The sequence below is a fragment of the Anabas testudineus genome, chromosome 13 (assembly GCF_900324465.2).
Source record: "Anabas testudineus chromosome 13, fAnaTes1.2, whole genome shotgun sequence".
In the NCBI taxonomy this organism is placed as follows: Eukaryota; Metazoa; Chordata; class Actinopteri; order Anabantiformes; family Anabantidae; genus Anabas; species Anabas testudineus.
In genome coordinates this window covers 17841774-17868939 of record NC_046622.1, presented here as the reverse complement: position 1 = coordinate 17868939, position 27166 = coordinate 17841774, and the positions used below count along the sequence as shown (strand labels likewise).

General features: G+C 40.0%; 2 protein-coding genes across 3 annotated transcripts in view; one reads left to right on the top strand and one right to left on the bottom strand.

Moving 5' to 3' along the window:
* The first annotated feature begins 239 nt into the window (after positions 1 to 239).
* LOC113168816 (G-protein coupled receptor 4-like) overlaps positions 240 to 27166 on the top strand; it is a 40644-nt gene continuing 13717 nt past the window's right edge. The window contains exons 1-2 of one of the 2 annotated variants that reach the window (XM_026369834.1): positions 240 to 553; positions 3091 to 5248. In XM_026369834.1, the coding sequence (XP_026225619.1) occupies positions 3133 to 4170 (1038 nt within the window). In that variant the 5' untranslated portion in view covers positions 240 to 553; positions 3091 to 3132 and the 3' untranslated portion in view covers positions 4171 to 5248. Of the gene's footprint in view, positions 554 to 3090; positions 5249 to 15322; positions 15393 to 27166 lie in introns of those variants that run through there. The other variant, XM_026369844.2, reaches the window with a different exon arrangement.
* On the bottom strand, positions 5351 to 15314 carry si:dkey-202l22.3 (7 transmembrane receptor domain-containing protein). Its single transcript, XM_033326298.1, is given in 4 exon segments — positions 5351 to 9937; positions 10656 to 11053; positions 11288 to 11366; positions 11368 to 15314. Coding segments are annotated over 4 exon segments (1113 nt in total). The 5' UTR covers positions 11776 to 15314; the 3' UTR covers positions 5351 to 9709.

The window sequence follows — 27166 nt, the reverse complement described above, 5'->3', positions numbered from 1 at the left end:
CACATGGAAGGGAAACTTTAACGTTTTTACACACACACAGTGTGGTAAAATTCTCGTGAATGTGAAAGTCAAATAGGGGAACTCAGGCCATGTAACATAGCCACAGAATAGAAATTTCCTTGCACAGTGCTCACATTTTTCAGAGTTAGTTTTGCCATGATGTGTTCTCTCCCCACCCCTGCAGACAACTTCCTCCGTGCACGTGTGCAAAACTCCCTCCTCCTACTTGTGTCTTCCCTTTTTTGTACTTCATCTCATACCTTCTCGACACTCTTTGCTAACACTCTTGGCTGTCTACTGAAACTCATTTCAACCGGGGCAAAAGAGAATCAGAGAGCACACAGAGAGAGAGAAGAGCCTGCATTCGGCGGTAATTGTATTGACTGTTAATCATCTGGTGTAGTTATCATCTGAGAGCACCATGTGGGATGGTAGGAGCTTGGCTGTGTGTCAGCAGCTCTGAAGAGTCTCTTCACACGCTCATCTTCTGACCCTCCTGGACTGAACTCTGCCAAACCTGAAACAGCTCTGGAATGTGTCTGTGAGACAACAGGTGAGGTCACTATTGATTATGTCTGTAGATGCGCTATGTCTAGAAATTATACAAAGTAAAACAACAATAACACAAAAACACTTTAGAAACAGTGAAAAGGTTAAAAATGTGTGGTTCTCTATTTTTGTGTTATGTATTAACTTGTTTGAAACCTCACTTTCTTGCTAGTTTTCTTTTTGTCCTCAACGAGCTGTTGCCAGGGGAAAGAGAGCGTGCTGTGTGTGTATGAGTCAGTGTTGCAAAAATAATTAGTCTAGAAATGTTGATTCTCTGCAGGGTTGAATGTTTTCTGCCGTTCTCCCAGCGGTGGTCACCACAACAGGCTGGCGAGTGCAGCAGAGAACGAGAAGAAACGGTGGAATTGCACAGAAATATTGTGCACTGGTTGATTTAGACACTTTTGAAACAGCCTTAGGGAAGCGAGCTATTAAACATAAAATAAGACATATTACCATTTTGTTTGGAAAATGGATTTGACATGCAGCACGTTCCTCCTCTTTCCTCTCTTCTAAAACCTCATTTGTGACCAGGCTTTGTAATAACAACCAGACATCTAATATTAACAAACGCATAGTTGGCTCAGATGGGACCAAATGATGGACTGAAGCAGTTTAAAGTAACATCTGAGAGCACCATGTGGGACTGTAGTAGGTTTAGGATTATGTGATAATGCTTTACATGTGAAAAGCACACCAAGAGTGGAAAACCTGCCGGCTAGAGGCACAAGAAAAGACTTATTGTTTACAAGAGGGGAAGACCATGTTGTAGTTGGTTTGAACAGGCAGACTAATGACTAATCAGAAGCCTATGACAGAGCAGATTTATGAGAAAAACCTTCCGTTACAACATTGTAGTTTCCAAACTGACAAATTCTATGAATAATCTATTCAATCAAATCCATTTCTATGCCCACGCACACAGTCACACACACACACACACACACACACACACACACACACACACACACACACACACACACACACACACACACACACACACACACAGAAGCACACGCCCACATTATCATGTACTGAAGATGGTCTGTCTCTAAATGGTTTCTCCATTATTGAGTTTCAATGGGGCAGCATATCTCTTTGCAGACCTTAATGGCATCAGACGCTTCCTGAGCCTATAAACACACTGAGGACAAACCGGGCCGACAGAACAAAACATAGAAAGGAAACAAAGGATGCCACCGAGATACAGAACAAAGGTTTAATTTCCTGCTGCTGAAATCTCAGTGAGTGAGAGAGGAAATTGACAGGATAAAATCAACAAATACAAAAAAACTTTAAAAACCTGAAGAAAGTCATCATCAGAATATTTTTTATTATCCATTATTACTGGCAAGATGTTTTCTCATAAGATGTTGTTTTTACTCTCCAGTGTGTCTTAGAGTGCCTGAAGAATGTCCACTGTCATCACTTTTTCAACTTTAGGCATTTTGAGTTTACTGAAAGTATAACACTGTGAGCAGCAGGCCTCTTCTACTAATATTAAAACAGTTATTGGGGACTGGTCATTTGAATATATTTAATATATCATAGTTCAAAGTATATACATTAGGGAGTGACCTAGCGACTTTGTGAGTTCTCATTTTCTGGTGACATTTAGCTGTGTGGACAGTGGTTTGTGGCCTTTCTCTGCCATTTCAGCACCAGAAGCTGTCGAACAGGAAGGGACGCAGACTAATATCTAGGACGCGTCTGCTTAACAGGCCGAAATCACACCCATAGCTCTGTGTGTCAGACTGGATCTGACCATGCATCTGCAGTGTAAATCAGGGAAGTAATTAATTGATTAATTCAAATAGAGCAGAAAATTCACATTAGTCATTCTTCAAGCCACAGTAAACATTTAAATCCCTCTTGCCTGGCAAGACATCAACTGGACTGTCTGTTGTAAAGATACATTTAAATTAGCAATAACTGGTGAGCGGCTGGTTGTTTTGCCTCTAAAGAATCACACATTTGTATTGTGCAGATAAATTGGACTTGTTGTATTAAGCATCTATCCTAGGAAACTGCAAATGCTCACTTTGCCAGTTCAATCAGTGCTGCCCCTGCCTGTCACTCAGATTTAGATTATGTTCAGCAATGAAGGAAACAATTTATAGGCAATTTATCAAAAAGCTGCTTTACCATAAATAATGCGATTGGGGTTTTGGGAGCAGAGGTTTCCACAGGTGATTCATCTGACAAGAGGCAAGAGGCAGGTACTTATTGCTATGATTTTCTTTTAAACCTGGCATTTATGACTAATAAAACTCTCCACATGTGGAAAGTGAGACGAGGGGATTTTGCTAATCTCAGTGGGTGCAAACTGTTATTATCAGTCAGAAAGACTGAGCCTTTATCTTTTCTGGGAGGAAATGAGGTTGTTTCTCTTAAACTCAGTCAACCATGAAATAAAATGGAGAATCCGAAACTGTAAATTTTAAGGTATTGTAGATGTACTCAGTAAGGGTTGTTGGCGTCACTTAGGTTGAGTCATACTGACAAACTGCTACTGTGAAACTCTTGTTTTCACTCTTGCAGGAGTTCTTCTTACTGGAAAGGTGACAGAAAACGAATGGGACAATGAACCTCACAGTCAGTGCAACAACAGCAACTGCAAACTCCACACATCTGTGTGTTGAGATCCACAGGACCTCCAGCGACTTCCTGGCGTATATTTACATCCTGGCTTTTATCTTTGGTTTGATCTTCAATGTGCTGACCCTAGGCCCCATTTGGCAACAAGTGCGGCGGCAAAACATTCTAGGTATCTTTCTGCTCAGTCTGTCCATCTCTGACATGTGTTTCATCTTCACTATGCCCCTTTGGATAAATTATTACTGGCAGAATCATCAATGGAAGCTGGGGGTCACGTCCTGCAATGTAGCTGGGTTCTTCTACTACTCCAACATGTACATCAGCATCTTCCTGCTCTGCTGTATCTCCGTGGACCGCTGCCTAGTGGTCACACACCCACTGCGCTCCCAGGCCCACCGTACGTCATGCTGCGCCTGGGCACAGTGTGTCGCTGTTTATGTGGTGGTGGTGGTGCTGCACATTATGGTGCTGTTCAACGACAATCTCACAGATGCACACGACGACATAAACAACAGTGACCGCTGTTACGAGACTTACCCAATGGAGAGTCCCGTCGCTTTGTTCAACATGATCAGGGTGGGTGTTGGCTTCCTGTTGCCCCTGCTGGTGTTAGCGGTGAGCTACTGGAGAGTGCTGGCCACTGTAGGTCAGAGTCCTGGCCTCAGCGCCCAGGTTAAACGAAAGGTCCGCCTGCTGTCCTTCGGGGTGATTGGAATCTTCTCAATCTGCTTCGCTCCTTATCACATTATGCTGCTGGCGCGTTCACTAGTCTACTACCGCAGCAAGAGCACAGAGCCAGGTGGAAGTTACTGCCAGTTTGAACAAAACATGCACTTAGGCTTCTCATGCACCCTGGCACTGTCCAGTCTGAACTGTGTGGTGGACCCTGTGCTGTACGTTCTGGTAAGTAATGGAGTCCAAGAAGAGGTGAAAATGTTCTTCACGAGGCGTCGAAAGACAAAAATGGAGAGCTGTGTTCTGACTTCATGCAACAGAGGAAAGCCCAATAATAATTTAATATAAGAAGGAAGCTGTGTGCGGGTGTCAAGTGCACCTTTACATTTGTGTGTGTGTGTATGCATACATATACATGATTACGCATAATTCTCCATCTGCAGTGTTAGCGAGTAAGTCACAGGATTATTTACATTTCCTAATCAACCCTCATGGCTAAACTCCCTGTGTACAGACAATGAGACGTCCTTTGAGAGAAACACATTGTGGACCTTTGTTTTTTTCCCTCCCTCGCACAGTGTGCGTGTGTGTGTGTGTGTGGGGGGGGGGTTGAATAACAGATCACTATAATTGGATTGTAGTCCCAGGTTCAGCTGCCCCAAGAGTTCTTCAGTGCTGCCACTTCTGATGTGTGGACAGACAATGCTGGAGTTGAAGAGCCCTTGTGTTTTCCCTCCAGTCTTGTTCAAGGACATTGTGATTGTGATTGTATAGCTAAAAATGTATTAGCTCCACAGCATGCCTTTAAAAGCATTTATTAGCATGACCGTATTTCCTCAGTGTCTGGTGATAAGTGAAATGGAAAATTTAAATAAACCAGTGGTTTGAACAGGCGCTTTGGTTTGAGGTTGTTCAGTTTACACTCAAAACATGTGGTGATGTGATGAATTTTTCACTTGACATTTAAAAGATTTCCACAGAGAGTGACAGGCTTAGGAAATGACAATCCCCATACAGCAAGGCCCTTTGGCGTTATGGTCCCACATAAAGCTCATAAATCCAGTACTGTCGTGTGCTGCATCTTTTGTCAGCAGACCTGTATGTCTGAGTCTGTGTGTGTGTGTGTGTATTTGACACCGACTGTGAAGCCTAAAATCTGTTAACACACTCACTTTCATATGACGCGTGTGTGTGTTGTGGTGTGTGTGTGTACTGAAAGGTGGGTCATACTTTCTTACTATTTTTCAGTTGCATATGTTGTTCTCTTTTGTGCCTTTGCTGTTAACTAGATTGCTTCATGTATTTATTTTTCCTACTATGTTATGTGCTGTGTTGTTTTGTTTGTCCTGACATAATAAAATTTCTTAACATGTGCACACTTTAATGTGGAACAATGAGCAAAAGAAATAAAAAGGTAGAAAGTAAATAACCAAGCTTAAGGCAGTTACTGGTAGGTTGTATATTTAGTCCATTATTCACACAGTGGTGCTCTCAGACATCAATAACGCTCTTATTAGAAGACATCAATGTGTTACTGAACGCTTCAGTACGTTTCTTTAAAAACATCAATAAATCTAAAATAAAAGAAATTGTAGACTTCTTGGTCTGCATATGATATACAACAACCCTGTCTTACCAAAATGTGCTGCCTATGGGGCTTAATGGAAACATAGGTGCTGCTTGCATTATGCTCACTTTAAATGCTATTTTAGGCCATAATGGACACATATTGCAGGAAAACAAATCAAATATACTATCAAGTAAACATTGTGCTAACATTTTGTGACCTTTCTGCTACTTTCTTTAAAATGTTTCAATATTATGTTGATGAAAATATAACTGAGGCACAATTTCTTTTTTTTTTTTTCAAAACATATCTCCTTTTGCAAATTAGTTTGTATATGATTGGCATTTTCAGGAGTCAGGACTGCCATAGTTGCTCAGTGCCAATTAGCTACTTGAAGGATAAGACTGGTGATATTGTCAACAAAGCCCACGAAAAGGCCAAAATGAATGAATTAGTTCAGGTCTCGTGGACCTGGATTTGTGCAGCCAAAGTCTGATGTTGCTGATTCATCTGCGCTCTATTCATTCGTCTGATCTCTATTTCTGACCAAAAACTGTTACAAATGTGTCACTGAGCCACACGGTCGCACTGAGTAACATGTTCCTTCATTGTGACAAACATGGGCAGTTTGTTTTGAGTCCATCATGCACCACCCTGCTGCCTGAAATACTCAGAGGAGCATCATACTGTACTGTTTGTGCTAATGACCAGCGAAAATTACACCTTCATAACAAATTAAAGAATTTTTGAGAAATGTTAGCTAAAAGCAAAACAGTGCCCAGTTATATTAGCTAATTATTATGCCACAGACAAATGAAGGAGGTTGTATTGAGAAGTATTAAGAGATGGACTAATGCATTGATGTTTTGGTCCTGCTGCTGACAAAAAGAAAAACATCCAACAACAATCTCAGCCTGTTAAGAGAAGTGACTGTTGAGATTCATCTGCCCCCATCACATTGTACATTTCCCTGAGGTCAATAGATAGCTCTACAGAAGAAAGCAAGATCGATGAATAGTAATTCAGGAAAGGTTTCCCAAATTATGTTTTTATCACTCTCTATGATTTCACCTCAGTGCTCTTACCAGGCAAAGACTGAACCAATTTGAAGGAGCGCTGCTTGAAAAAGTGATTAGACTCCATATTTGCAAATGTAAAAATGCAGTGAAGTTTAAAGAAATTACCCAAAGCTGCAGTCCATCATCCTGTGGTCTATTCCATTTTCTGTAGACTCAGCTTTTAATGAGCTAACTCAGACTGTAGCCAGACTCCTCGGCAAATCAATATGGTTTCATTGATTAGCTGTTCTGACTCATGGCCTCATAATGCACAGTGCTGCTAAATGCATTATATGGAAAAGCTATTTTTTGCTGTAAGTTATTTTAGCGTTGCATTGAGTAGTGTACTACATACAAAACAGCACTCAATAGAAAGTAAACTTTGTTTTCCTGTACCATAATGAGAAATCAATGTTAATCATTTAATATTTCTATGGCACTGTTGCTATCCTGCTGCCCACTGTGCTATTAAGTTCATCTTTAATGAAACAGCAAGTTTCAGCACCTAAATGCATTTATGAACCACAAAAACCCCAAGCATTGAGGATGTGATATTTCATTAGCAGCACAATTAGGAGGATATTTATCATTTTGACATGCTAAAAGAGAGTGAAGCACTACACAGACATGCTGTACATAAGAACAAATGCCAAGGAGGATGATGCCTTGCAGAGCTTCGAAAAAGTTGGGACAATGATAAAGTTTTTCCTTTCATTGCTTGATATAGGATTTCAGCTGCTTAACCTTTCAGGGCATCATCTTTCATTTCACAATGCACCAAATGTTTTGACTTGGGTGACAGGTCTGGACTGCTCGTAGGCAAGTTTAACACCCACGCTATTTTATTGTAGCGCAGTGCCGTTGTTATACATCCAGAATGTGCTTTGCCTTTGTCTTGCTGAAGCAAGCTAAGCCGTCCATGATAAAGGCTGGATTGTCTGAATGGCACTTTAATAGTGCTTTCACAGATGTGTTAGTTGTTCATGCCGAGTGCACTGTTGCACCTAGAGGCTTGCGTTTGAACTGTGTGCTGAGAACGAGTTGTATGGTCGCTCTTCTCTTTAGCTCTGCAGGACACTGCATCCATAGAAAATGTTCAAACGTTGGAATCTCTTGATTCTTAATCTGTGAATATCGTGTACCGTTGATAAATGTTGTTCCTGAAATTGCAGTTCTGGATGATAGAAGAACACAGCAGAGCAAAAAGCAGGAGCAAAGTGGATTTATTTTGATTCACATGCTGACACTAGCTTATAGTACACATTATAGCTTTAAATTGTTGCACTATTTTCTTTCACAGACTTGTGAAACTCGCCCTATCCTTAGTTGTGAGATGTTCAGACTAATTGTTTTACAGCTTTACACCACTTTTCCAGTTTTTTTTTGTGCTTACAAGATAACATATGTGTGATTCAGTGTTTGATTCAGCATTAGCCAAAGATCTTCATGATACATTCACTCTTTCACCTTTACTATTGCAACCTGTCATCTGTCGTCAGCAGATGACTACACAGTGCCATCTGTCTGGTAGCCTGGGGTACAAACAATTCTAAGTCATACAAACAGGTCATAGCCAGAATCTCCTTATTCCAGAGTCAGTCAAGGCCTGTGTTAACAAGCTTACAATGTGCTTGTTAGTGTGAAAACAGCATAATACTGTAATATCATACTTTTGCACCCAAAATGTCATGGTTTTACATTGATTATAATGCATTACATGAGTGTTTTTGTGCTGTATAGTCAAAGGTTGGTTGAAACAAACTGATGACAAACTTCATGTCATTGATTCCTTTATTTACTGAATAACAGTGAGAACCCTTACGATACTGTATATTTACATTTAAATGAATGAATAACCCTTGCGCACTGAGCAGAGCAAGAGTGCACTGAGAGTTCAAATGTACTGAACCATCGCCATAAATGTATTAAAAGAGCTGTTGCAACAGTGAAATGCTGGGTGGTATCCGGCCTGTCACCGACATTCAGCACTGTAGGTCTAAACCCAATAGTTCCTGAAATTAAGAAAGTGCTTACACCCTGACTAAGAAAAGTATCTTTGAAAAAGTGTCAAATGTATTGACAGAGCGGAGTGCACAGATGGGGTCAGGACAGAAAACACTAGTGCACATGTGCAGTGGGTCGCAGAAACAAGCCTTAGAATGTAATTTAGATCACATTAATCAGTTCTGTGGTGTTCAAACATCGACTTGATACCCAGGCTTTGACAAACAAAGACAACAGTAATCATGGGAACGCAACAGGAGTCAGCACAGAGATGCTTATGGGTGACTTTTTCATGTTCTGAATATTAATTCGATCATTGTGTCATGTTTTCCAAATACAGCCAAAGCACTGAGACTTTGTTCATGAGTTATTGATGAACAAACTGAATTGTACAAACTAATTTAATCTTCCACATATTGTTTTTTCCACTCAGGTCCACATATACTGTGCACAATACAGAGTGTATGTGCACAACTACAAACTTATGTATCCATGTACGCAGATGACTCACAAATTTAGACTGTGGAGCCAAACCATAGTAAATAAATACTACATAAACACCAAAAATGGCAGGCAATGTGTAGTCCAACATTATAGGATATGATGTTGGCAATATGTAATGCTAGAGAGCTATAATTAATGTTTAGAATAAGATTTTGAAGTGCAGCCATTCAGTACCAGGGCCAAAGAAAACAACATGTCCTTGTCTTTGTCTTTAATCATGTATGCTGAGAAGAGTTCATTGCTCGGTCAGCTCCCTGAAGTCAGGCATTTACTGTTTAAATAGAACAATGCCCTGTGACCAGAATAGCCAACCCTGGTCTCCGCTTCCAGCATAAAGCTGCTACAGAACCACTGAGGCCTAAGGGCCTGTTTAGGCCCCTACTGACCTTTTTAAATCTGCAGGATATGCTTAGAGTCTAGGTTGCCAGCTCAATTTTCAAAGAAAAAAACAGGGATCTCAATGGGTGGCTCAATTTCCTTAATCGCCATACTAATCCGCAGTCTAGTCTGAATCTATGTTTTAGCTTGTTCATGGTGACACTGTACAAGAGTGGTCCAAATATCTTCAGGTCACAAAATGCTGGAGAATCATAAAGAAATCTGCTAATGTATGATGAGACGTTTTCTCCTGAACACCTTAAACATTGACATCGGTGCTGAGGATGCAGGTGTTAGCTTGCGGGTAAAGACAGGGCTCCACATGTCAGGTACTGATGAAGTACAGCAGTTGTATCATAGTAGGCGAGGTTGGAAATCAGCTCCGGGACGTGGCTCTTTCCACCATCGCCCTCTGGCGATTGCGACAAGGACAAAGGTAGCCTTTCAGGTGCATGCGCACTTTGCTGTGCAGTGAGGCATAGATGAAGGGATTATAACATGCAGAGCTCATAGCCACTAAATGACAGCAGACTTGTAGGACGTTTATGTAGCGCTTCCCTATGATGTGGAAGTCTGGGTCCAAGTCCAGCAGCAGGTTCAACACCTACACAACGACATAGAAATACTTGTAACTGCATTTCAAATGTGAAAACACTGTGACAGAAGTGCATGCACTAATATATTGAAGATACTTCAGTTGAATGTTGATGCTAAAATTACTACAAGTGACAGCTTGGCATTGGTAGCCAGGGTCCCAGCTCGCCAACTTAGCAACATGTAGTCTGACATTTATTTATTGTAATATTTGACCATTTCCACTGGCCCTTTTCACCAATTATAACTAATCATAACAAGAACATGCAAGACAAAATGTAACTGCAATTCACATGCATTTGTCAATTAGCTGTGAAATGTGACACTGTCATGATTTGTTATCTGCATGTAAGCAGAACACTTTTGTAAAATGTGTCCCATCTGTAAAACCTTGCTGCAATGAAAATCGTCTTCCCTCTTCTTCCATTAATATAATGTCTGTTTGGCTTTCGCATGGCTCATTGTGGATGTAATGATAGTTTTCTGGGCACAGTTACCTGATGATGAGCTTCTGTGGTTGATGATGTATAAAAAGTAATCTTGCCTTTTTTTATCAATTCACTGCTCTCAAGTTTATGATTTGGTTTCAGATATCTACAGAAGAATGCAAACTTTATCTCCCATATCAAGATGTTCCTCAAATCCAGTTTGGATAAGGAGTAAAAGTCCAGCTAAGACTGGCTTGCAGTTTGGCTTTATCTTTGGACCAAACATAGCCTTAGACCTACCTGCAGAGGCAACCAACACAGGGCAAAGGCCAGCACAGAGGCAACAAGCATGGAGAAAGTCCTCTTCCTCCTTTGGCTCCAGCGCTGCTGGCTGTTAGATGGCTCTCCAGGCACTGAATAACGTTTTAGGCTCACAGTGATGGCACAGTAGGACACACTGACTGACAGCAGTGGGATCATATAAGAGGCTATGAGTATGAAGCAGGAGTAGAGCAGCCGCAGATTGCCACTATTAGGCCAGAATTCTTCACAAACAACCAGGTCGATACCACTGGGTCGCAGGTCCAGGTAGCGTGTATAGAGAGAAGGAGGAGCAGCCAAGGCCAGAGATAAAAGCCAGACGCCCAGAGTCACAGCACCACAACCCCACACAGAAATCCTCCTCCGCACCGGGTGAGCTGAAACAGATTAAAATAAACGACATAGCAAATATCAAAGCATGACTCTACTTTACTCTCTTTACATGTAATATGCCTAATGAATAGTCAGATCCTATTTGTACCCACAGTATGTGGTGCTAAAGAAGCAGATTTTTAAACTCTCCACAGGGTTTTTAAAGACTGCAAATGTTTTGACTTCTCATGATTATAAAAAGTACCTCAAATCAGCAGAAACGATCTTAACCAACTCACCTACAACAATGTAGCGGTCCACAGCAATAGCAGTGAGTGAAAGCACTGATGCAAACACTGTGGCACATTGCAGCAAAGGGGACCAAGTGGCAGAGCGGCCTACCAAAAGCCCAACCATGGCTGTCAAAGGCGTAAGACACAGTCAACGGAACACAACTCAAGCACATCAGCAGGTCTCCAGCTGCCAAGTTACCGATGAAAAAGTTAGTGGCATTGTGGAGTTTCTTGTCAGCCAAGATGCAAGCCAACAGGAAGGAGTTTCCAACACCAGCCACGATCACTACAATGCAGTAAAGAGGCATGAAGAGAGGTCGGAACCGAAGGAGCAGCTCCATGCCTACAAACATGTCCAGGGGGTCACTGTGGTTGAGTCCTTGGGTTTTGACGCCTTCAAGTCTTTCTTGTCCTAATTCATGGCTGTTGTTACCAGTCACACTGAAATCTTTATCCATGAAGATATCCATGTCTCTGGAGACCGATCTAAACATAGAGGAGAGTATGATCAAGAATAACAGACAAAAAGGAAGGACAAACTAAATGAATTGCATATTTTGTTTGCTTAGACCTTTCACCTGCTGTTGAAGATGCTCCAAAACCCATAATAAGGCTGCTTTGTCAATGGTTTATTGTGATTGTACAATAGCTTCTCTATTTAATCCCTCATCCACTTCATCCCTGCAAGAATTTAACAGACTCATATTTCATTCTATTTATGTTAGTGAATTATTGTCAGTGAATTTGATTTATTTTGACTTATTTCAAGATACTGAGTTTCATCTGCATGATTTTTCTAAAAATGATGTGGGAAGAGGCAAATTATACAGTACCTACAGGCACTCTGTTGTGTGTGATGAAAAATGAGCTGAGTTCGATAGTAAATGACTTCTCGTGAAGAAGTTTCATTGACTTATCCAGGGAACAATCCAAGATAATGGGCTTTTTCTGCAAGGCGATGACATATCATATGCTGAAATACACTGATGTCGTTCCCTTCAAAAGCTTGGTATGTATCATTTCCAGTAGCCTGTAGGGGTCCACAGTAATAACTTAAACTGGTAGGATGTGCAAGAATGTAAAAATGTTAGCTCAATGTGTTTTTTAGAGCTCTCAGAGCAAATCCTGTTATGGTTACATGTGATGACATGCAACTGTCTGTTTCAAGTCACAGTTTTTAATTTTCTTGCAAATTTACATGGAGCACAGACATGACACACGTTTCCAGAAACTTTCGATGATGATTTACACTGGCATTGTAAGACCACTGTAACCACTGTAGCCCTCATTTTGTGATTTACAACATAAAAGGCTTCAGCCACCTCACCATGTGATATGATTTGTCCTTTTCTTTTCCTCAATATGCTGCAGAACAATATGTAATTTATATAGTGGCACAATCTAATAAGTCACTGATTTCAATCATGTCTGCATTTAACAACTTACCTCCCACTCAGCACTGAAAACTTTGAACTACCTCTCAAATCGAAGACATATACTGTAGACGCTGCAATAATTCAATATGAAAAAAAAAAACTCTATGTGTTGGCGAAGCTAGTGGAACAGCTTAAACAGGCCCAGGCTGGTGCCAGGAAACGGAAGATGTACAGGACTTTATTCCCTGTCTTGTTTGTCAGTGGTGGTATTGTATATTCCTCCCACCACCTTCCAACCACAGTGTCATGCAAGTAGTTTGGTGCAGACCTGCTCTGCATCACTGCGTGGCCTTTTAACTTTGGCAGTTAATAGCAAAAACACCTCATCCTCTGAGTAAGCCTGCACTTGAAATGATTTTCTGATGTCTGTTAATCTTTTTGTTAATGTCAACTTCTCTTCCTTTAAAGAAAAAAAAAAATACTGACCTTTATCCGTAGATCATTTTTTCACACATAGAGAATTTATTCTGGTGGCCAAACTGATTTTTTAAAGGTCTGTTTGAAAATGCAGTTGAAAGTATATATTGATTGAAATGTCTATAAAGATGCAATTTGATGCTGTTGTATAGATTAGAGGTTGACTTTTATACTTTGAAGAAAGCTCATGAATGCAATGTTGTTTTGCAGCCAACTATCTGTGTGAAGTGAACCCATTTGTGTAGAGTTTATTAGAGTGTACTTGTTTTTCACTGATATTCCTCACAGAGTGAGTGCTACTTAAAATTTACTCCCCAGTACAACATAAAACACCCACGTCTTAATGAATTTCAGTTCATTAAAATGAATGAGTAGTGGGATGTGTTTTCATTTTGTTAAATTTAGTCATGACATTAAACTGTGTGGTTAGGTGGATTATGCTGCTCCTGCTGCGAGGTTACCACTGTAGTGGGAAACTACCAAAGTGTCCATCCAGATTTGTTATGTGGGTGGATTATCACGTAGAAAACCATGTCAAATAATGTGGACATGATTAGGAAATGTGCTAAATTGTAGTCAAGCTAAAAACAGAACACAGCTCCACGTGAAGCCTTTAGTGACCTCATTAGTAGAGCCTGAACCATGTGCCTACAGCATACCCGAGTAAAAGTCACATTTGTACCCATGTCCAGTCTCTTAGTTCACAGGGGGACACTGAGTGTAGCGTTCAAGGGGGCCACGCCGTGCCAGACAGGACATGGCTTTTATGCAGCTGAAATACAGCACCAGCCTCCCTCTGTGTTTTGAATGAGCACATGTGCAGAGGGACACAACACGGTTTTGTTATTATGCTGTTTCTCATAGTAACATTTAGTAAGCATCTTCTGTAAAAGCAGAAGTCATACATAGTTTTAGCTGATTTCAATTTCAGTCAAATTTGTTAAGGTCAATGTAATGAGGATGCTGGAGAAAAAGAAATCTGAGCATTGCCAAACTGAGTATCCACAGGGAATAGGAACATCGCTATAGGAATGTTATCGCAAAATGTCAATGTCACAAAATGTTAATCCATCCAGTCATTGGTGCACTGACAGATTAACCGTGGCATTAAGCTAACAAATGACAGACATAGAAGACACATATAGTAATGAATGCAGATGGTTGTAGGGCGGGATTGGTATGGAAAATATGTGATTAATATGCTTAGACATATGCTTCGGCATATGAATCATATGCAGTTACCAGGTGTTAACCAAACAGAGATTTTAGACTGTCATGTTTGACATTTCAAGGATATATATCAGGTTAACCAGAGCTACCTGTTTCTACAGTTCATCTAATGAGGTTATAAAAGTCACCCACACTGTTAAAAGGGAACATAATTTGGGGGTCTCCTTTTATCAATGGAATAAAGTCATGGCTGACAACCCTCTGAGTTTAATTATTTCCAAAAACAGGGTTGTGATCCCAATTACACTGTGTTTCAGCCCACTGAGACGCTGCTGCCGAATGTTAAGTTTGTCAAACTGAAACCTCTGTTAAGGCTGTTTGATTCCCACTAATAAATCATAAGCAAAGAACAATCTTAAAAAAAAATCTGGAGTAAAAAAGGCTGAGTTTTTCCACCGTGCCAATGTAAATGAGAGCGGTAATACAGTCTTTGCAGATGGATCCACTCCTGTGATCCGGTGTTTGTAGCACATCCGTGCAATCAGCCAAAGGACATGTTAGAACATTTTCCATGTCCAATTGAAAAGCTGTTAGTCACCATTACTTGCCATGCAGCACTCTCCACTTTCGAGGTCTGTCAATGACAAACGCTGCTGTGTCTTTAATTTCTAATTTGTTATGCACGTGTCCATAATCAACAGCAGAAATATATTTTCTGATCCCATCTGGTCTCACTCTGTCTACCTTATCTGACAGCTTGGAAGTAACCCACCCTTGCCTAGTAACACTGTTGCCATGGCCTTTGTGGAAACCATCCAGACCCTGCAGCTAATTTGCGAGGCGTGATGAGAATTGAGAACCCTCAAAATGCAAAATGGGAAGGACGACTCCTGACGACTCTCTCTGTTCTCTTTTCCTATATATTTCATTTCATTACATTCATTTTTATCTCTCTCTGACTCCACTGACGTTTCCCAGGCAGAGCGCTTTGAATAAATCCTACTTTTATCTCACTCAGTGGCAGCTGAGGATTCCAGACAGAACTAGAGCCAGATGCAGAGGTTGGACAAATAAGACACACAAATGAGGTCAGTGTTCATTATATGTCATTCTGACGAGACGACGCACTGGCGTTCGTCTTTGTTTGAATTTTAAACTTTGAAATCAAATAAAAAGTTTGCACTTTCTTTAAGTTGAAATAAAACTAAAATAAAATAGTAAATCTCTGGTTGCATCTCCACAACTGAGATGTTTTGTGTGGGCTGCACTATTATGAAAATGTGATCCAGATAATGGGTGATTTTAGGTCTTTTAAAATTGGTACACTGAAATTTCACTCTGCAACGAGAACATCTTGTCTGCAGGGCAACTGCTGGCTAAATGTTATTATCTCCTGCTGACCCTTTCATTAAGAGAGGTCAAAGCCTCTCTAATAGCATTGGCGGTGGGACAACTCATCACCATTTAAGATGTACACATTCATGTGTACACATTTAAACCAACACTTCAAGTTTTAAGGTTGTTAGGCTGTGAGAGGTTGGATAACAGTAAGCAGAACTGATCAGTTCCCAGTGTTTTTACTGGTCAGCAATGTTTTCATGGTTGCTGATAGTGTAGAGTATCAGCTTGTATTCGTGCATTGACTTACAGATGAGAAAACCACTTGCCTACTTGTCAGACTAGATGTCATAGCTATAATAATGTGAGAAACAGTTCATCATTTTCCTGATGTCGTCTAACAAGAGATCTCATAAATGATGTGCTGTGCAGCTCTCAGCGCTGTCATTCTGTCTTCATTTATGCTGGCAGGATGCAAACAGATGGTTAGTGCCACAGGTGCTGCAGATTACCAGAAAAGTCTCTTTTTCTGGGGTTTTGTATTGAAATTACCACTTGTAGTAAGTTGGCTACAAGCCAAACTGTGCTTAAAAATACAGATAGAAAGAAAATGTTTTGGGCAGGGCTCATTTGTGTGAACTATATCAACACACAAAATATTACCTACAATGTGGACTATTATGACTATTATGCTTCATCAAAAGAAAGAAATAGCCAAATTACAGTGTTTTACAATTAGTTAAACGCAACGAGGAGGAATGAGCTTGTTAAAATGAGTCATTCTGCTGCACGTCACCTAGAAAAAAAAAAGCGGAGGGGGCAAACCTTAAGTACATTCAGAGACACTGCACGGTGGATCATTTTTGTCTCACTGCGTTGTTAAGTTTCATTCTCTAACTGCTTTACTTCATTTGTCATTTTGTCATTTCTACCTATAAATTGTTTATTTATATATGCAAAAATTCTAGATATTGTGAAATGTAACAGCGTTCCATTAGTCAAATGAAATTATATGTTGTATTGTACATAATAGAATACAACATATATTTAATATAGTGTACTTAAATCCCCCACTGCATTAAATCCACCTGGAGGTTTTATTGTTGTGTTGCACAGGGCGCTCTGACCAGTCTGCAATGACACAGCCCCCATATGCAGCAAGCTGTGATGCATTGTGTCTTCTGACACCTGTCGATTATCGCGGAATTTTATTTTGTTTCTTCATGCACCACCACGTTAACACAATGAGCTGGTGTTGATGTTGTGGGCGATCATTGTACATATATGTCATATATTGCATATAAATTAATACATACAGAAACATACAAAGTCATAAACTTCCCATCAGCCTACAAAATATCTAGTAATAATGTTTTGTAAAATGCATCAGTATAAAATGAACAACACAACTGTGCAGTATTTATTATACAGCTATTTATTTCACACCATAGGATCGATGTAAATACTATGTGTTTTTGCCGGCAGTCTGATGCCCCTGCACTCTGATCGCAGATACTTTTTTTCATTTTGGTGCACTGCTGTTGGACTGATGCTCATTTTGAAAACATATCAAAGTGCTCATTGCCTCTCAAGTCATCCAAGGCTGACAAATGCTGATAATTTGCATTCACTCCCATCTGACCACTTTTATGGGAGTGTTTGTAGTGGCAATTAAGTTATTTCAGCATGAAAGTTGTTTTCTATCACACCTTACATTACTTTCTGCAGTTCCTGTCTTTTACCTATATAATGTTGCTTGTATAAGGTTCTTGCAAAGATCTGCAACACAGCATTGCTTCTAAAACTTATAATGAGATAATTATGCAAATTGCACCTCCAATTCAACTGTGATGTCTAATTATGGGCAATTACATAATATTGCAAAACATATTGCATAAAACAAATATTTGTGGGAAAATGTTGATGCTGTGTTTGTGGCTCTACGCCTGTGTGAATCTGTAAATGTCAATGCATTCAGTAAATCAGCGGAAAGAGATCTTACCTGTGTGCAGATGTTTAAAACTGGAGACACTGAGAAAATTCCTGGTCCCTCTTCAGTATGTTCCTCTTTTCTTTGTTTCCCTCTCTTCTTCCCCACTCTTCTTTCTAGTTATAGATATTAAATCTTTAGTCAGGTGTGCTCTTCGGCATCTTTTAGAGAAGCCCACAGATGAAGAGTCGGGTAGGGAGACGGTGCTGTCTCACTCAGCACTTAGTGAGAGTGACGGAGGGAGAGAGAAAAAGGGACCCACATAACCGCTCTCCCTCAAATCCTCATAAACTGTGCCCCCTCCCACCTATTCTCTTTTATTTGTCTGCATCCACACACATTCACATTTCCCACGTATACACGCACACACCCACACCCACGCGTCAACACACAAAGAAACACACTTTTGAATGTAGCCCTTGCTACATGCTGCGAGGACCTGTGCTGCAACCTATTATTTGCCCTCAGGGGAGAGGGCAACCTATTTTTTTTTCTTTATTTGCTGTGTGAAAGCCTTGATTGCCTGTAGATTCTCCCACACCTGAAGAAGAATAACAGAGAAAATGAGCAACCGTGTGAGAGAGGGAGTAAATCACATTTAGTTCTTAGTCTCCTGAGTGAGGAGGATGTCCTGTTACTGAACCAAAATTAGTCATAATAGCGTTATTTAGCCATTAACAAGAAGATGCATTTTATTATTTTAACTTCAAATCAAATCAGTTCTGATCACAAAATCCACAGGCAGGGGTTAAAAACATGAACACCCATATGCAAGCCTGGGTATCTGTCTACTCCAGGCATTGTTTATGAAGCCATGTTCTGTCACTCCTGTACCAATTCATCTTTGTACTGCCCTTTGTGACGGTGGAACCCCTGCTATCAAATCGACTTCAGCATCAATAAAAGCAGCATCAAATAATGTCCAGAGTGTTTTCCCTCTGCTATTTTTTCTTCATCTCTCTCCATCTGTCTCGTAAAGGCTGCTCCTTATTGTCTCTATTTTCGAACATGTGATGAGGATCTGACACTTGAGCTCAGAAATCTGCTCCACAGGTTCTTTCCAACCATTTCTAACCACATCAGTTGGGGTGAGGGAGCGATTCAATACATGATGGAACACTCAATTGAGCCTGCTATCCCGGCAAACCCTTGAGAGCTGAAAGCAAAAAAGAGAGAGCTGAAAGAGACAGATAGGGTAAAGCATTAGCTATGGATTACTATATTTCAGAGGAATCCTGTGTGGCAGATCTTTTTTGTAGGAGCCTGAAAGAAAACTAAATGTTTGATTAGTTTGTCTCGCCTCTGTGGAAAGCTTGCAAAGAAAAGGGGACTGAAAAGGCAGAGGTATTCAGGAGAATTACAGCTGCAGGTCTTAAAGATGAATAGTACAAATAATAACAGAGCAAAAGAACAGAAATACTGGTTTGGTGGTGTGACAAGCACAAAATGCCAAACATTTTATCTTTCAACTGGTTTTTAACCAATTTTCATCTTTGCTAAACACTTAATGTTGGATGTTTATGACACACATGCATTATTACCTAAACTGCCCCTCTACACTGAATAATAATTACAGTTGCTTCTGTTTACTGTAGATGTATGACTAAGCTAGTCAGGATGGATTGAACCCTGTTATCGGTGTGTCACAGCAATTGCCTGACAGACTGCCTGTGAAATTGCTGCAAGTCTCTTTGTAGAGGTTTATTAATTTGTTGACAGTGACTATGTGTACAGTGAACTTTATAAATCCTTACAGTGATTTTGGCTTTGGAATATTTAGGCAGTTCTAATTATGTAAATGTGTGTCCTCCCATGAATGTAGAAAAGGTGTTGCAGTACCCACAGCAGCTGCAATTACTGTTTCATCAATCACACATATTTTCTAAACAGGTGTTTAGTGGTGGAAAAAGTACTTTTACTAAAATAATCTTAAATCAATATTTTACAGTTGCCATACTGTAACATAGCATATCAGTATGTCAACTAGTATTATTTGGAAGTTCAAGATGCTGCCCACTGACTCCTCGAAATAGTCGAATACTGCCACCATTACGTCAGAAGCTTTTACTTTGTCCAGCCTCTGTTTATATGTTTTATACCTAATCCCGACCATATTGCTTTGTTTGTTCAACCATTTTGACCATTTAGGGCGGAAATATGTATTTATATTATACGAGAGGGCAGCTGCCATTTTTGCGCCTGATGTCAAAAGGGGTGTAATTTCAACAAACATCTGCTGCCATATGTGGGAGCACTCTTGTTAGATATCATAGCCAAAACCTCACTGTTCAGTCTCACCACTCTCATACTATTGTTTCCAGTTACATCAAAAAGCTATCACATGTAGATGTACAGCACCAGAGCTGCCAATAGTCAAGCATTAAGTGTGACTTTATTTCATGCCACACTTTCAATTTTATATTCAGAACTATTGTCTGTGGAAAAAAAAAACTAAAATCAATGAACTCCAGCCTCTTTCTGATGAGTCAGCTATTTTATATCATGCCAAACACTTTTTAAACAATCATCAGGTACAGTAGGCTGCCTTGTCTTCTACTATGGTGCTTATTCAGGCAAACCAAATATATAGACACATGTGCTGCATTAGGGCTTAGGAAATCAGTTTGTTACACCACCATATTGTATCCAAACTGTTCCCATTGCTGGCCAGTAAAGAAGCAGAAAACAAACTGGTTTTGGATGCTCTGATGAATGAACTGACAATGCAGAGTAAAAAGGAATAACATTTCACAGGTAAGAAGGACAGCCAAAGATTTAAATGCACGTAGCAAAAAATAATATGATTGTTAAAATAAGAATTATGTTGGGGGAGTATATCTTAAATTGGGCCTGATTTTCTGAAGCTTTGCTTGCACTAAATCATGTACAAACTGGTAACGCCAGCAAAAAACAGCACAAACTCATCTACTGATACTGTGGATTTTGCACTTTTGCCTTTATAAAATTTAAAGCGGGGTGTTTTTGCCAATCTGTGCAAAATACAGAGACAAATACAGGAGTGAAAAATTCTGCTGCTTGTGAACAGGGGGCTGGTGGTATTTTGGGGGAGTAGGATGCAAAAGAGATGAATGCACCCAAAACACATTTTTATCACTCATGTTAAGATGTTTAGAATAATGAAGTTAAAAACAAAACAAAACAAAAAACATATCTGTCACAATTCCTTGCTGCCTGTCTTCCCCCCCCCATGCCTTTATTTGGTCAACTTCCTGTTTCCTCCTCCCAGCCTAATTACCCTCAATCACTGATTGGCTGCAACTGGTTTCCCCTGGACTATATACAGTATACAGACCAGTTTACCTTTCCCATCTGCCAAATAGTCTTTTTTCAACCTCTGAATAACTATCTAGTGTTTGTCTTGGACTGCCATTTTGATTTACAGACTCTGCCTGCCCTAGACCCTGCCTCTTGCCTGACCCTCTGGTACTGTGAGTGAATCCCTCCTGATCTGCGTTCCTTTCCCTGCTTTGACTCTGTGTACCTCCTCGTGTTTTGACCTGGACTGCCTTATCTGTTGTGGATTTTGCCTGCCGGACTTCTCTTTGAACTTCCTCACTGTTTATGACCTGGAATGCCCCTGACCTCCCGACATTCACCGTCTCCATCTGCCTCTGTCTGCTCCACATGCTCTCTGTTGGTCGCCCATCTTGGCCGTGACATCATACACCTCTTCCAGATCACCAGATCTCCACACTCATCCTACACCTTCTCCTCCCAACTGGTGTCTGTAAAACTATTGACTTTTCCTTGTACTCTTATTTTAAATAAACCTTCAAAACTCTTTCCTGTACCCTGTGTGTCTCTGGCAATGGAGTTCTTCCTCAGATTTGTGACACATATCCATTATGGTCCAATTTTAAAATTTGTTGGGTGAGATACAGGCTACTGCATTATGGGGGGACATTCATGGACCACACCCCCAAATGAATTACTGAGCTACCTCAACCACAGGTTGAATATTTGGGACTGAATTTATATTCATTACAGCTCATCACTGTGCCTTACCAATTCACACTTTTGGACCATAGACCCAAAATGCTCCAAAACAAAGTCCTATTTGACTCAGTTAGTTGCAATATTTAATGTGAGAGACGATGTGTACGTAAAGTATGTGTGCAGCCACACACTTGCACACTGAGTTGACGCATTGTCCCCAATAGACATAAGTGAGTCAGGAGGCACCTCTATTCATATATGTGTGGGCAAAACCATTTATGGGCCAAATGTTGTGTCATCTCCTGCCTCTCTTTTATTGCAAAAGCATATTGCTACATTGTTTTTTATGCCTCACATGATATTATGGGATACATGCTGTTCATTGCACCATAGACGTTGATTCAAAGTTAGTTTGAACAGCATTGTTTTTTCAACAAATGCATGTATCGGTAATCTTTTGTATTATTAGATTATTATTTGCATTGTTCTATCTTAACTTTATGTTCTCTTTATAATTCTGTTTTCATGAACAAAAGTTTTTAAAGAAGATAGCAGCAAGTTATTACCCATGTCATACAGGTTTGGTATATTGTTAATGTTGGACAAAATGGCTGGGCATGTGCACTGGGGACATTGTATGTGTCGGCACATATCTCACTCCAAGTTTTTCTGAAAAGTTGGCAGCTTTGACCAGTGCACTTACCTGCTCAGCACTATGTGGGAGATACACAAAGTTAGAAACTAGCTGGGGAACATACTGGTGTATTCAGCAGCTAATGAGCCAGCCATTTCCCTCAGGAGTTAGTGGAGTCCAACACATCATCCCACAGTGTCAAATACTGACACCTTGTAAGCCCTCATACCAACACTTAATGTGCCCAATGGCATCACTGTTTACGAAAGTGAACTTGACCAAGTGTCTCTATCTTACATCAAACGAGAATGGGCTGGGTGTACTAATCGTATATCTTATTAACTCATCAGACCTGTAATTGTGGAGGAAGTATTCAAATGGGTTTGGCATTTACAAACAAACATCCTCCATTCCAACTCTTATTTAAGGAACAGATGATTAGTATTAGCAATATGAAGGTTTTTGTAAAATGTTGGAGAAATCTGCCTCCTTGGGTAACCATTTGAGAAGTTGAAAGGATAAATGACTATTTGGTTGAAAAGCTAACAATCTTCAACAATGCATTGTGTTTTATAAGCTGAGGTAGTGGAGTAAGAAATACAATATTTCCCTCTGGGGACAAAGAGCAAAAGTACAAGGCAGCAGAAAATTAAAGTGTCATTGCTCTCATTGCACTAGAAAACAGCTTTTTCCTGTTTTCTACATTTACAGTAACCAACACTATTTCACAATTTTATTAAAGGTCAGATTTTAATTACCACTGAACTCTGTTGTAACAAGGGTGTAGCGGCGCAGCACTACACCTGCTGGATGTCACAGTTTATGTAATTTTGATTCACAGCCCCTTCAGGACAGCTTTGCTAACAAAAATCATGGCAGATAAGCTTGGTTGCACATCCCATCGTGGCTCAGACCTCCATATGTCTGTTTGTATGCCACCTTCCGGGAAGGAAACGTAGAGATGGAAGCTGAGAGGGAGATGAGGTGGATATAAAACATGGTTGACCATGTTGAGAGGATTAGTGCATAGGGTGATACCAGAGGGATAGCAATTTTAATGTGGAAATAGAAAATAACTCTATTGACTTCAGCAAAAAACATGAACCAAACACATGCAGTTATTTTAGCGAAGAATTTATGAGACTTGATTGAAGATAATAAGACAGGGAGAAATAATAGAAAGCCAATGGTAACAATCCATGGTTACAAATGAGCAGAAAGTAGCTACAAGAAAGCTACATACTGTCTGTTAGTCTCGATTTCATGCCTCAATGGCAGCCTCATCGTTAAATCGGTCCAGCAGTGAGACAATCCATAGTTTGCCTGTTCTTTCTTGCCCCATCAAACACATTTACTCTGTCTAGTAAGCTGTTGCAAATGTTTCTTTTTCTGCTGAAAAACTACAAAGACGACTTGAAATAGCTGAATGAACTGTGTGGCTATAAACGAGTTCTTGCAGCAAACACGAGCAGTGTAAACAAGTCATAATGTCTCATTCCAAACTCAAGATGCACACATCTTCACATCTTCCAAAATGAACATTTTTGTTTATTTTGAGAATAATTGTCAGTGGATTTTTACAGATAACCTCTTGTGTGTCCCACTGTTGTTTGACTGTGGCAAATGACAACGTGCCCTCGTCACTGTGTTCACTGATGGTTATCGACTTTAAATGATAAAAATGCTGCTGTCTGCTGCTCAGTGCCGGAGCCAGAATAGCAGCAACCTGCTAGACAATATAGACAGGACATAGTTAGAGCATGTTTGAGAACTACAGTGATGTCTGTTAGCTGAAGGCACAACTTGCTGCTGCTTATTCGATTTGGATATCTGATGGTGTAGAAGTAATGCCTCCCCAAATGAAAAAGAACTGTTACTGGTGTGTGCTTGCTGTCTCTACTTTTAAACATACCATGTACAGATGTTTCACCACAGTTGGAGTACATGTATCTCTGTAAAGATCTTTTTCACTTATTTGTTTATTATTTAGGGAAACACTCTGTCTCTGAGTCATTTCCTGATCGTCTACTGATGTTTTTCTTATTAAAATTGCATCATATCAATTGTGTTGTGTATGTTGAAATGTACAAAAGCTTACACATGTTTCTGTTCATTTTGTCCTTTAATACATACATTATAACCTGCACACACTTTAAAAAAAAAAACAAGTGTTCTGATCTTTTGTTTTTTACCTTTGACCTGTTCTTTTGGTATGAATCGGTTTCGTATGAATGTCGACGAGCTGGTACTTGGATATCTGTTCCCAGGTTGGTAACAAGTCAGTCTTTTCACTCCCACTTGCCGGACTGAAAAGGTTAAAGCTGCATATCACAGGTATTGGTGAAGCTGTTAGCTGGATATTTGCTATAGTCAGGAATGAAAATCTGTCAGAGCTACAAACACTTTAAATAGAAATTGGGCCTGATATTGATGTGGCTTTGAGCCAATTTAAGGTGTCAGAATGACAGAGAACAGTACTTCAGTTTTCTAACTCCAATCTTTTAAAATATTGACACGTGCGGTGGCACAGATTCAGCACCACTCACCATTCCTGGCCTTTACACTTCAAATAGTGTAGTAAACGGTTTAGTGCTTCCGTGCACAAAAACAGGAACTCAGTGGTGCATTTGGTGAAGTTCCTTTTACCCTGATTCACCTTCATTTCACCGCAGACTGTCAGACAGCAAACACACTTTACTGCTTGGAGATAAGTTGCTCTGTGGTCCAATAACGTGTACTAACTGTAAGGAGGCTGGCAGTTACAATAAAATCAGAACTTATTGGGCAGATTGAGATCTACCTGTATGTCACACTGACGTTTTCTGCTTGTCAGTTGCTCAGGCTTCTATCTTATCTACACACATTTCAGACTGCTAGTCAAAGTGAAAGCCATCACCAAGGCTTTGCTGCTTTAACTTTACTACCTATAGCTGGAAAGTACCAAGGCTACCGGATACATTGTATTTGAAATTCAACTGTAATCGAGGGACGGTTGAACTTGACACCTAAATGTTTGTGGTTCCTTTCTCTCTCTCTCAGTTCTCTTCTGTTAGTTCTTTCTGGAAGTTCCCAGATTCTGTCACAGGCCACGGTCTGTCTGCTCACTTTAAACAAATGACATAATCATCGGATTTGTGGTAATATTTTAAGTCGTACAATTATTCCAAAAAGTACTGTTGAAATAATAGAAACTTAATGCCAAACCTTGGGGAAAACCATGGTGGTTGAATGGGATTTTATAACATTTTGAATGTGCTGATTAGGGGTTATTTACACTTTCGGTTACATGCAGCCTTTTATAATTCTTGGGAGCCTAATTATGGATATTTTATGCACTCAACCACTCCATACCACTCTGTATGTACTCTGATTTAATTATGGCAGCCTGCATGTTAGATTGACACTTGTTCGCCTGCACAGTTTTTGTTTACAGACTTTGCTCTCAGCTTTGCTTTGTGTACCCTAAAAAACATTTTGAACCACGAGCTGAGATTTTAGCTCTAAAAATGTGACATCTCGCAGTTAACATTGTGACCTGAATTGCCAGTAGTTAAGCTTTTGGCTGCAGCCAGAACATTTCTGTTTCTACACACATACACGGTGCTTTATGTGTTTGGCCATGTCCGACTTGCTGCCAGTTATATGTCTCATTATTTGTCTTTGACCGGCATCCTATCTTATTAACTGTTCTCTCGCTTCAGCTGGCTGGATATGTCTGTCTGTTCTGCTTGGTCTCCTGTTAACAACAATAAGCCAGTTTATTGACTTGATTTATTGACTGTTATCTAATTGGAACAGGAAACTTACAGGAAAAAAGTGTCTTGAAACCTCCTGTTTGTGAATGGTGAACGATGGTACATTTATGAATCTATAGCTTGTGCCAAAAGGATGTTACCAGCAATTAATTTTTAACTCAGCTTATTCCTTTATTGTTATGGGCTATGATAGACAGAGCATATTGATTAGATAAAATTAAAGTCCCAGTGTTATTTGACTTCTGCTGAGACACAACATACAGAGTATTCAGCTTAATCAACCTGCCAGGTGATGGAATAGACCTAACCCTGCCCCGTAAAACTGCTTTGTGTTCTCTATCTCACTACATAGTAGATTGAACCATACTGTGGCCATTTATCAAAAAAAACAAGGACAAATGATCCTAAAACATGTTGGAATTAACAGGTTTGGAAAAAAGGATGGTGGCCTCCATTGTTGACATCGACCATGCAATCTCTAAGAAGCAACAGACTCAGTGGAGAGAATAGCAGGTAAATGTTTCTACAAGCACCAAGTCTGTAGAGAGTGAAATACACTGAGCCCGTTAACTCAGAGCGGTTCAATGTCCAAAATTCTACTTCTATACTCTCCCACATGGAGGGTGGTGGTCTTACCACTCCACTATTTAGGCAACATCACATTTTGTTGTGATAACGGCAACAAATTAATGTTGGATGATGCTGCAAACCTTCGGCCCTGTTAACTCTAACCCTAATTCAAACATAGTTTCTGATTATTATTATTACTATTATGATGTGATTTTGATATTACAGTAACTTAACTATAATGTTAGACTGTGTAAATAGTCTAACTGTATTTTACTTCTGCGGTGAAGTGAGCAACAGTTCACATTTTCTAATTAAATCTGAGAGAGACAGTAAAATAAGTGTACAGGAATTTAGAAAATAGTTCCAGAGTTTGGGTAAGGGTTTTCAAACTACTTCACAGACTTGTAATGTTGCCATGTATCTGTATTTGTTTTGGTTTGCCATCACTATGACTTCAATGCAAGGTGATAAAGACATCTGCTGGAGCTAAAGGTCCACAGATGCAAAGCATCAGACTGATTAGACAAAGAGTGGACAAGCAAGCAAGAGCAAAATCCTCCTACAACAAGAAGGGGGGTTAAAAGAAGGTTAAAAGATAAATCAGGGCCAAAATAAAGA